General features: G+C 37.4%; 1 protein-coding gene across 4 annotated transcripts in view; it reads right to left on the bottom strand.

Annotated features, from left to right (window-relative positions):
• Positions 1–12,141, bottom strand: part of COL12A1 (collagen type XII alpha 1 chain) — a 99,673-nt gene that overhangs the window by 75,697 nt on the left and 11,835 nt on the right. For 3 of the 4 annotated variants that reach the window (XM_050315132.1, XM_050315136.1, XM_050315133.1), the window contains exons 4-13: positions 11,777–11,920; positions 10,818–10,874; positions 9,860–10,123; positions 9,582–9,746; positions 8,966–9,139; positions 7,849–8,139; positions 7,023–7,625; positions 5,076–5,348; positions 2,665–2,937; positions 1,481–1,753 (exon numbers count right to left, since the gene is read on the bottom strand). The exons of the other annotated variant lie outside the window; for it this stretch is intronic. In XM_050315132.1, the coding sequence (XP_050171089.1) occupies positions 1,481–1,753; positions 2,665–2,937; positions 5,076–5,348; positions 7,023–7,625; positions 7,849–8,139; positions 8,966–9,139; positions 9,582–9,746; positions 9,860–10,123; positions 10,818–10,874; positions 11,777–11,920 (2,517 nt within the window). The remainder of the gene's footprint in view (positions 1–1,480; positions 1,754–2,664; positions 2,938–5,075; positions 5,349–7,022; positions 7,626–7,848; positions 8,140–8,965; positions 9,140–9,581; positions 9,747–9,859; positions 10,124–10,817; positions 10,875–11,776; positions 11,921–12,141) is intronic. 4 annotated transcript variants of the gene reach the window in all.

Below are 12,141 nucleotides of genomic sequence, written 5' to 3'. Positions count from 1 at the left end.
AACTAAGACCTAAGAAGGGGCAGCAGCACCGCCAATAGGGAAGTTCATTAGGTCCTGATAACCTCCGGCTTTTCTGGAGGATATGGGCAGCAGAGTCTAGATCTCTCTTCCCATTTACCCGGATCTCAGTAGTGTTCTGGGCAGGAGACAAGCTCTTTTCCCCTCAAAAGAAGCATTTGGATCTTGCATGGGCAGTGAAAGCAAGTGAGTTAGGGAACTTTCAGCATGAATTGCAAGGAGCCTGATTCTCTTACGGCTGCAACCTCTCTCAGCGTAAGGACGTGGATTGGATCTTCGTCTTAGTGGGATGGGCAGGGTGTTCATGCCTAGAGCTCTCAGATGCTCCTTCTATAGTCAATAAACAAATAGATGTTCAGTTGAAGGAAAAATGAGATCTCAGATGGACTATCTCCCTTTCTTCATCAACCACAGAAGAATTCTAGAGCATCCATGCTGCAAACTGTAAATGCCTAAACTTAAGTGGGAAGAATTCAGCACACTGACATATCATTGGAAATTATTTTTTTTAAATATTTGATTTTACATTTTCCTATTTAAAAAGTTTTTCTGGTTTGGTTCCTAACCTATGTCGTAAACAAAAAGTAAGACTTATGCAGAAACTGAGAGTCAAGTACATTGCTACTCTCTAACTCCATTAGCATCAATGGACAAGTGTTAATTCCACATAATTCATTTGCAAGATGTTTTCAGGTGTCATGCCTCCACAGCTGGAGTGCCAGCCTTCAGCAATACAAACCTGGCCAGCACAGTGCAGTCACACTTCCTTTCAAGGCTGAGGACGCAGTTTGCCCTACCCTCTGACAATCTACAGATGACATTGAGAATGCTCACAGAGAACTAGTCTGGGAAATTCTCCACTCAAAGGCAGAGAAAGAGCAGCCTCCCATCCTTATAAGAAAGTCTTTGGCTCTGCCTTCACGCTTAGCCAGCAGTCTGTTTATGCTCAGCTCCAGGTTCTTAGTTAGAAGTAGGGTATGACTCATTATCTCTTTGCCTAGACTAGATGTTGTTTCTCTAATGTAAAAATGGCCCCTCTACATCTTTCAGTCTCAGTACAGTAGCAATGCTGCAAATCTACAAATGGATGAGACGCTTTAACCCCATTAATTAATCCCCTCACATTAAGAACAATCTGCCACTAAAACTGTTCAGAAGTTGAGACTTATAAGACAAAATATTTCACTGAGGCTGATGTGGAAATACAGTCAGTTTTGGTTGGTACTTCTGGGGAACATCTTTTTCAAGAGATCCAGAGTCCCCTCCACAACCAGTGATTTAATTCACTTTTTTTTTTCTGAGGACAGTAAGTTTGGAAAATTCATGTAAAGTAAGAGAGTGTTTTTATGCCTATTTTCCATTCATATATTTACCTCTAGAAAAAACTTGAGAAGACACTTTAAGACATCATAAACATCAATCAAATAAATGAACGGTTGTACAGAAAACAATAAAAAATTACCTTCAAGTGTTTCTCCCTCTCCAGAAAGGGCATCTCCTGCTCCAGAGGCATACAAGGCGGACACAGTCAGTGCATACCTAGTGGCTTGGTCCAAGTCGTTCAGCACTTTAGAGGTGGTGTCACCTTTCACAGTCACTTCCTTGGTTTCACCTCCTGTGACTGGAGTGTAGGTTATAAAGTACTGCTGCACTTTGCCCGGAGCAGCACTCCAAGACAGCTTCATTGTTGATGTTGTAGCATCAGAAACTCTCAAATTTCTTGGATTTCCTCGGACTGCACATGTCAAAAGAAGTTGAAAACAAGTTGATGCAAGCTTCATTTCTTGGTTGATTTTTTTAGATTACTACAAAATAGGATATTATGATAAAAAAGAATTCCTGAATAGTCTGCACTAACACTGCTACAGTATACCTTTACCGTAATCAGGATTTTACAGTTCCATCCCCACCCTCCTTAGGCAAAAATGCCCAATAGCGTCTTTTTACTTCCATTTTTTTCTGTTGAAACAGGTTCAATAGTTCTAGTACTTATATGTACTAGAAACTTAATATATGCTCAAGTTCAACACACCAAGATCCATGTTGAAGTCACTATCTGCAGAATCAAGTCAAAGATGACCAATGAAATTAACATACATATAGAGTTCTTTTGATTATAATTCTCCTGGTTTATAATATTTAAGATTGCAGTGAAATTTCAACAATGATCAGGACATTCATAAATGTCTCCACACTCTCTGGATTTTGTTTAATAAGGCATGATACATGTTAAAGGATCATGCATTTTCACAAGTCTACAGTGATAACTTCAGTAAATTAAATGTTTCATTAATTCTTTGCTAAGCATTCAGAACAAAATGCAATTTGCTCAAAAGGTATATAATTTATATCACTGACAATATGAAGAATCATAAGGACAATTAATTAAATATACAGGTAAATTCTTCGCCCAAGTTACCTTGCCATATCAGGTGTTACACGTTCAAGAGACTATATTTAGAATTGAAATATTACAATTTTGATAAATTAAATTGCCTCTCCACTAGGCTTGGGCAATGTTATAATTCTCTGTTCATCTGGGATAATACATATGGACTATATGATTTATTCTCTTTTCAGTATGAATATGTCAGCATTCAGGGAGTTCTTCTCAAGCTTACTGCATTCACAGCACTTGTCATGTACCTTCGTCAGTTTTTGCATATCCATTCAATGAATTCCCAGGCCCGGATTGATACTCAGGAATAACGGACACTTCATATCTTGTATCTTGGATCAAATTCTCCAGAATAGTCGATCTATCATTTGCTGAGACAGTCACTTGTCTCCTTTCTCCTCCAGTAAGGGGTCTATAAACAAGCCTGTACCGTAGGACATTTCCTGGAGCTGGTGTCCAGCCAACTACAAAGCTATCAGTAGTTTCATCTGTTATCCTTAAGTTTCGAGGAGCACCTTTAACTACAAAAAATACACATATATTATTTGTAAATATTTGGCTTTGGTGAAGTAGTATCTGAAGTAAAACCATTCCAACCATCTGTTAGCTCATCCAGTTTAGCAAAACAACAGCTTATAGTGCCCTCCCATTGTTTTAGGACACACACACCATTAGTAATTTCTGAAAATGTAGGGCCATAGTTACATTCAGCAGTGTAACAAAGTTGTCCCCAAAAGCATATTAATCCCAGTTTATATAATAGCTTCTGAAAATTAAGACAGTCTGACCATGTTTAACAGTACCAGTAGAACTCAGCCGTGTAAGGGACATTTGGGCATAGTGGGGAAACTTCTTAACATGACAAATGGTATAGGTTTCCATGTTGTGGCCATTTGCATCTGCACCACTTCCATTTATAGACAGTTGTCAGATACACCTGATTACACACAAGCAGCTCTCCTATTTTAAAAAATGACCAAGGAAAATGCAACAGGAAAAAAACCACTAAAACAATTCTATTTCTCTAAGTTAAATTTTTGTAGCACAAAATGTATTCATTGCAATATGAGTTGCACCTAATGTTTAAAAAAGGCTTCTGAGTTTAGGCTCTAACTCAAAGAAATAGCTTGTTATTCCAGAAACTAAAGAAAAACTGTGGTGAATCATTTAAGGTAGCCTGCTCCTTGACAAAAGATATAGCAGCTCAGATGAACTTGTGGGCACACCAAACAGGACTCAACTCTTCCAACAGACGTTAAGATCTACTGTACTGCAAGTTGCTTAGAGTACACAGCATTGTCATTTAGGGGAAAAAAAAAATCTCTGTTTTTTTGTTCGTTACTACCTATATGCTATAAGCATTGTCTTCCATGTTAAAAGTGAAGCACTTAATAATCTTAGTTTTAAAAAAACAAACTTGTTTCCTATTAATCAGAAATACAATACTCAACTTCAAATCCTTTAAAAGCCTGAAACCAAAGTTAATTGCCAAGAAAGCCATCTGGCCCAAACTGTTGGCTAGATCTGCATGGAGAGCTGCTGACGTTTACATGACTGCAGAAGGACTATCTTCTTAGACACGTTGGGATATCATCAGATCATGATGCTGACAGTTATTTAAGGCAGTATCAGTTACAACATGGGAGTCTGGATTATTTTTATTAAAGTTTTTCCTTCTCCTGTCCCTTACTCACAAAAGCTACATATTCTAATCAGCCAAGACTTTGTTTTCCTAAGGGAAAATTATGTGTGGCCAAAATATTCTGACTGGTAATGTCATGGAAATGTGCATACTGACAGTGAAACCTGTATCTTCCAAACTTAACATCCAAAATAAGCTATTTTATAGGTGTTTATTTCTACCAGTCCTAAGAGGAAACACCAATTAACAAATCTCCAGGCTGTTTCTTTTTCTCCCTGGGAACAATTTATGTCACCAAAGGTCACAAATGACAGCATGGAATAATGAAAAAGAGTGGATCAATATTTTAAAAAGCATGATTTAGAGTAGGCTGAGTATTCAACTACTGGAAGAGAAAATCGAATTTACTGTCATGCTGCTCCTTTCAACCAGCAGAAATGCATCACGGCAACTGTATCAAGTACAGTTACCATGCTTAAATCGACAGACCTTGATCACACAAACTCACACTGAGGTGAGCAGAAGTTTTGAATCAGTTATTGGATCAGACCCGTGAAGTTCTGACAAAAAAACAAACAGTTGACCAAAAACTCAACTCCCTTTAAGCCTACTGTATATAAAACAGAATTTCTACTAATGTTAAGTTAGATGGCATAGCAAATCACATAGGCACACATTTGCCTTTAAATGTATTGAAATCAACATGCATTCTTGCAATGGAGTCATAATTATTCTATAGAGCAGAACAGAATTGAATAGTTCAGTTGGAAGGGACCTAAAATGTTCATCTAGTCCAACTGGACTGTACATTAACATTAATTCATGCCCCTGAATTTATGTTTGCATATTATTAGAATGCTGTATCTTTACTGAATGCATTGAGATACAATAATGTTTATTCTAATTGTGTATAGCTTCTCAGCCTCAGCTGATGCTCCTCATAGACCCATTCTTCAATTAGCAAATTCTTATTTGAACATATGACTCCTTTGTGTCTGAGAGTAATGGGAATCCTACCTTCTAAGGTGGTTTCCTCTCCATCCAAGGGAGGGCCATCACCATCTTCATATTCAGAAATCACACTGACTGCGTAAGTAGTTTCAGGCAGTAAATTGGTGAGAACTGAGCTAGTGCTTGAAGCTGGTACTGAAACAATGAATTCATCTCCACCGACTGCTACTTTATATTTAATGAGATAGGACAAAACCTCAGATCCAGCTGGAGACCAGCTCACTCTGAAACTGTCAGATGTTATGTTGGAAAAGACCATGTTCTTTGCAGGCACATAAGCTGTATAGAAATAAAAATATGCATGTGAGGCATACTTGCTAGAATATTTTAAACACAAAATCTCTAAAACAAATTTAAAAATTCCCTCAATAATTTTATTTATTCTAATTGAACAGATATTTTGTTGCATGTGAACAGTATTTGTCTATAGCTATCAAATTTGATGAAGCTCATATCTAGGTAGCCTAAAATCATCCAACAATGAGTAGAAGCACAAACTCAGTGATTTCTGAATCAAATTTAAACAGTCCCTCTATACTCATGGAAACTTAAGTTAGAATCTGATGATCAAGTTAGGTTTCCTCTTTTATATGTTCCATGGACAGTGATAACATTATTTCCTCAATGGAAACTAAGAATTGTTGGAATTTCTTTCAGATCTAGATTAGAAATAGGACAAAACAAATACCAGTATTTTTTCAGGAATGAAGGGGAAACAAGGAATTTGACATGAGGCACAAACGCAAATCTGACACCCTGGGCTTGTTTTGGTTGGCCTAGTCAGCCTAACAGTCGGAATCTTAAGACTGTTTCAGCTCTCTAAACAAAGGCTGTGCTGCTGGTTTGTTCCTCAAAGCTATCCTGAAACAAAAAGCTTATTTTTAAAGAGAATGGGGGTTTCAACCTTGGGGACTATTCAATGTTTGTGTTCTACTAAACATAGGTAGGGACACTGAGGGTGCAACTAATCATAAGTAAGTTTAGTTGACCAAAAGCTGGTCATTTAGAAATCTTTTAAGCTTTTAACAGGAGCCCCTGGTGGTCTAGTGGTTAAGGGCGCGGCGCTGTCACTGCTGAGACCCAGCTTCGATTCCCGGGCAGATGGAGCTCGTTAGCCCTTAAAAGGCAACCCATCTACATCCTGAGGACCTCACTGCCACCGTCCAAGCTCGCTTGGCCCCGGCAGATGAACCTTAGGATTAAAGGGTGGGCTCAGTTCCGCGCACACTGTGTCTCACCTAAAAAATCCAATGCGCAGGCTGGAAGGTGTAAAGACCTTCCCCGGATCTTTGCTCGCGAAGACTGGCCATTATTATTATTAAGCTTTTAACATCCAAGATGGCCAAATCTGGATGCATGTGAAAACTTTCATGTGCAACTTCAGTTCAGTCTTAGTCTAACTGTATGAAGACTGAAGATTTCTGAGATCAATATCACCTAGCATCTGCTGTCTCAAGTTGTATTGTCTAAGCCACTAACAGAGGGCCATTAATTTTATTCTAAATATTAATCAGATTGCCCCTAGAGTTGTTGGCATTGCTTCACTGCCTTTGAAAATCTAAAAGACAAGCCTACATTAGCTACCTCATCTTGGACAGCTAAAAATGAACAGGGATGGTGACTGTTCTAGTCAAGACGCTGAGTATAAAAGCAGAGAACATCCACTAAGGTCATTCCAATAGACACACGTTTTCATAGCTTTTTAGATACTTAGCAGTGGAGGGGAGAAAAAATTCTCCAATCATTTTTTTCATCTCCATTTCACCATTCATTCCCCCATTGCTTTTAATATGTTTGAAGATGAGAAGCAAATCCCCAGTTATTAAAATTACCATTTGTATGTGGACAATGTCATCAATTTACATTCTTTAGGTAACTACAAGCACAGAACATCAGTTCAGATATTTTTTTACTGCATTTTTTACATTCCTCTAAGTAATAGCAGTTACTTACATTTTCTCCTTATAGCAGCCAGTTCCTGTTCAATTCGTAGGCAGACTGACTGTGTAAGCTCAAATGATATTCTTTGAAAAGCATCAAAATCTTCCACTGTGTAAACATGGGTCTCAGCAGGAGGTGATGCAATTGCTTCCAACTCTGTACGCACAGCATCCTTCACACCAACTGCAAATATTTCTACATCTGCATCCCTCAGCTTTATTGCAGGCTCTTTAAAAGCGTCTGACGATTTTCCATCAGTAATAAGAATCATGACTCTTGGCACATTTGGTCTTGATCCTTTGCTGGTAACAAATACTTTCTCCCTCACATATGTCATTGCTTTGCCTGTGTTGGTAGATCCACCTCTGTAGGGGAAGGTGTTAATAGCCTGAATTATGTCTTCCACTTTGTTGTATCTGTTCAAAGAAAACTCCATATAGGGATCTCTGCTGTACTGGACAAGACTTATCTGTACTTTTCGAGGCGATATCTCAAAGCTTTTAACTAACACTTCCAAAAAGGCTCTTACTTTCACAAAATTGGCGATACCAATGCTGTAGGAACCATCCACTAAAAACACAACATCAGCTTTTACATCCACACCCCGTGAGCATTCTGCAAAGAGAAAGAGTAATCACCGTAAATAGATTTTCAATAGCCACAGCGTTACAACTGCATCTGTAGTTTATGTACCACAACCAGTTGTTTATAAACAAAATAAATATGCTAAGCAAAGCCATTTCTCATAAATAATAAAGGTATGAGATTAAAACAAGCATCAGAGCTTTAATCAGCGAAAAGCTACCATGTGAAACTAACGTAGTGGCTCCTAACTCACCCACTTGAACTTTTACTTGTTGTGTTTTTTCCATTATGGTTATTGGCTCACTGGGGGTCAGTCCTTTCATTGCATAAACATTAATTTGATACTCTGTGTCTGGAGAGAGATCTTTAACATTGAGAGCAGTAGTCTGAGGACCCACACTCAGCACATGCTGTTTTCCACCAGCTATCATTGGAATGAACTGCAACCGATAGCCAGTTATTTGGCTTGTGGATGGATCCCAAGTGATCCTAACAGATTTTGAGGAGATCTGAGTGGCCACAAGATTTGAAGGAGGCTCCACCACTGAAAGAAATCAAAAGCAAACCCAAAATATTAATTACAATTAACAATATATTTTCTTCATGGTTTTTATTTCTGGAATAAATTTATTTATATTTCCTTAATCTTTACTAAAAACGCTTTTTTGATTTTTTTTTAAGTGTAAATTAAGAGAAGTGAATGACAGGACTGTCTAAAAGTGACATCAGTGTAGAAATATGAACAATGCATTCATGGTCCCTCAAGTATAGTAGAAGTTCCAAGAGAAATTCTGCCTTGCTTTAAACCCATTTCAACCAGAAGTGAAAGCTACTCTCACAGAAACACAGCAGAAAGTGTGAACAAATGCAGACTTGAGCTGAGCACTATGACAGTGGAGTCATCTCTGCTGCCATTTTGGTCAAAGAATAACCAGTTACTCAAAACCTTACACGGCCAGAAGGCTGAAATGACACAGGTTGATGTCTGTGTTTTCTCAGTATTCTCCAGTTTTCATTCCTTGGTTCCTAACCTATTACATATTCTGCCCCTTCCAAGTAGTTTTTTTTCCCTTTAGTACATTTTTCCACAGAAGTGACGCCTGTGTCCAAACTGACTGTATGAGACTCTGATAACTGCACACCAATGTTGCCTTTGAAACTGTGGAATAATGGAGCTATTTCAAACCTACTGCATCACATGTTCTGTTCTCGTGCATTTAAATACACAAGACTGAGACCAGTTTTCCACACTTGTTAAATGAGGCAATGGATCAAACTCCAGAAATAATGCAAAGGAAGTAGGGATAGCCTCTTAAATATGAATTGGAATAAACTGAATTCTATAAATACATTTATATAAAGTATCTCACCTTCTTCTCCACTAACCAGTTCACCTAGCTGTTCATCAACACCAGAGCACACTTGCAAGATAATTTCATTCTGTATATCCACAATTCCATCAAAATTAGCCACATTGAACACGTGCTTCAGTGAAGGCTGAGATGCAATTAGCTTGAGTTCCTTGGCATCTGCTGCTTTGATACCTAGAAGTTGCAATAGACAGGACTGTTTTAAGCAGCCATAAAATACAGACACCTGAGAATGAAGTATCAGAACATCCTGGGGTAAAGCTGAGTTTAATTTGTCTTCTGTCTTCTGTCATTATCAATAATCAAACTACAAAAACATACAAAACAATGAGGTGACACATTCTGTTTCCAACCTAAGAAAATAGCGTGATATCCTCAATGAGGTCAGGGTTGAAACCATGCTAGCCAGTCATCCTAATCTCCATGTAGGAGCTACAGAATTACTATCAAATTAACACAGATGGTATTTTTCACTCTGGAGGTCGCAAATGACCCATTAATGCATATGGATTAAAAGAGACAGAGAGTTAAATTCTTGAAACACTGATTCTGTACAACATATAAATTACTTCTTTATCAATGTTAATCTCCCAATCATTAGAAAAACTCGACATACCCAAAGAAAAAACTTCAACTCCTATGTTGCGCAGCTCTCTTGCAGGAATTTCTACATCGTCTTGAGCTTTTCCATCAGTAATGACAATTGCTACTTTGGGAAAGCCTTTTCTTGCTCCAGCAGACTCAGTGAAGGTGTTTTGAACCAGGTAATCAATAGCCTCACCTAAAAACACCACCACAAAATGTGTTTTATTAGACTTGTATGAACAAGGATTTAAAGCAAATTTGAATTACAAAACTAAATGCTGAATAAACACATATGTGGAAAATCTGTACCTGTCATTGTGTTGCCACCTTTGTAAGGTATCCTTTTAATTGCATCAATAAGATCACTTCTTCTGAAATACTGATTTAAATTGAACTCTGTTCTTGTATCCGAACTGTACTGAACAACTCCAACTCTTGTCTTTTCTTCCCCAATGTCAAAAGCTGATACAAGGGCAACCATGAAGTCCAGAATATATCCAAAGTTATTTCTCCCTACGCTCCATGAACCATCTACCAGGAAAACTAAGTCTGTCATGGCACTTATGGAGCATCCTGGAACATAATAGGAGGAAAAAAAAGCAAAACTCTATTAGCAAATGAGCAATAGCATTCTTACAAATCCGTGAGAGGTCTAACAGGAACTTATTAGGGAAAAGTCAAAACAAACAGATGTTTAATAGATTGATCTTCTTATCTGGAATTCTTACCCATGGAAGCATTATTTACATAAGTGAATCCACCCATATGAGTTTTCTAGTTGCCTTTATTAAAAAGGAACTGTTTTGTGACACCTCTCATGCTAATCCATAGGATCTGTTATGCCACAACAGATGAAAACACACATACAAAACTTTTTGCAGTGATTTGATGTTACAGAAAAACATAATTTTGTTACCATGCCTGCCTTGTATCTTTATCTCCCCATTATAGCTGCACTGGCTCTTCTGCAATGTCTTTTATCCACAGCACAACACTTCTTGTTAATAGGACCAAGACACTCATGGACTTGCTCAGGTTAGTTGCATGAAATCCCTAGTTTCAGTACCAACTTTGCACCTTAATCTCTCAATCCAGCTACTAAATTCCCTCTATTCCATTGCCTTCACAAGTTTTCTTAACTCTGGAAAACTTTACAAGTGAACTTCATTGCTAGGTAACACAGGAACACAGTTTAACTTTATGGGGTGCTAGAGCTAAACCTCAGATAAGATAAATGTCAGGTAAATTGAAAGACAAAACACCTTACTTTGTAATTGAGCCTCAACCTTCTTTTCCTCTGGTATCCCCGGACCACCTGTCTGAACTACAGAAAGCACACAATAGACAGAATTAATGGAGGAAATCAGGTTAAACTTGTAAACATCAAAGAAAAGCATTTAGGAAATTAGAGACACAAATCTGACAAGACTCAGAACATAAAAACATAAATACAGGTTGTGAATAATACATCACCTGTACTTACAGATGTGACAACATAGTATTCAGGACAACACAAAATACAGAAAATGCAAATAACTATGGACACTAAGTATTTGTACATCTTGTACAGTAATTTCCTGAAAATTAACTGCAACATCCCTGGATGAAATACCAGTATTTCCCATCTCTAACACCTAGGAGAATTAATCATAAGCAATTTTCCCATGGTTGTCTGTGAAGTTTGATACGAGACTAAATATGTCATAGAAGAGAGCATGCTGTGGATTTTTATTCAATTAAACTTATTGTATGCTTTATTTAATTATTAATATAAATTATAAAAACTTAAATTCAGTATTTTAGTATGCATTCAGATATATTGTGTCACATTTTATTATTATTTGATGACTATAGTTAGCTTTTTCACATACACACACACACAGAGGATGCCTGTCAGATTAATTTGTTACTGAGGTCAATGACCATCTTCCCCTTGACTTCAGCAGATGCAATTACAGAAAGTAGGTTCAGCCCCCAAAAAATACAGGTGTCTCCTGCCAAGAATTCTATAGGGGTTGTCACATGCTATACATCCACATTAGTCTCCTTTGATCTCTTCCAAATTTTCTCTGCTTCTACTAGGAATAATGGGAAAAGGTTGTTCAGACAGCTCCATCTAATGAGAGTTTAGGTATGTGGCGATTTTGTTGAGGAACTCGATCAAAGTTTTATGAATGACCACTCAGTTATCTTGCTTGGTTTTCTAATTGTATAACAGCTACTTACTTGTCAGCTGGCCAAAAACAGGTAGACTCTCCTCTCTGTCATCATATGAAGCTATTGATACAACATACTCTACATCAGGTATAAGATCTGATAAGACAGTTTGGGTAGTGCTAGGTGAAAGAGTAAATTCTTTAGTAGGTCCATCTGCAATAAATATATAAAACACTTAATGCAGTCTTTAAATTCAATAATATTAATAAGTTTATCATAAAACAAAATGCAACAGAGAATAATCTGTCTAAAATCCACTTATAATTTTAGAATGATAGACTTTCAGTTTTTGTGAAGTATGAACATGGAAACATGAAACTTCAAACTAACTTGCTTTCAATAGTGAACAAAATTACTGAAGTGTTTACTAATTT

This window comes from Myiozetetes cayanensis, unplaced genomic scaffold (genome assembly GCF_022539395.1).
Source record: "Myiozetetes cayanensis isolate MyiCay16 unplaced genomic scaffold, myiCay2020 scf2-11, whole genome shotgun sequence".
NCBI lineage: Eukaryota > Metazoa > Chordata > Aves > Passeriformes > Tyrannidae > Myiozetetes > Myiozetetes cayanensis.
This window is presented reverse-complemented; position numbering and strand designations above follow the sequence as displayed.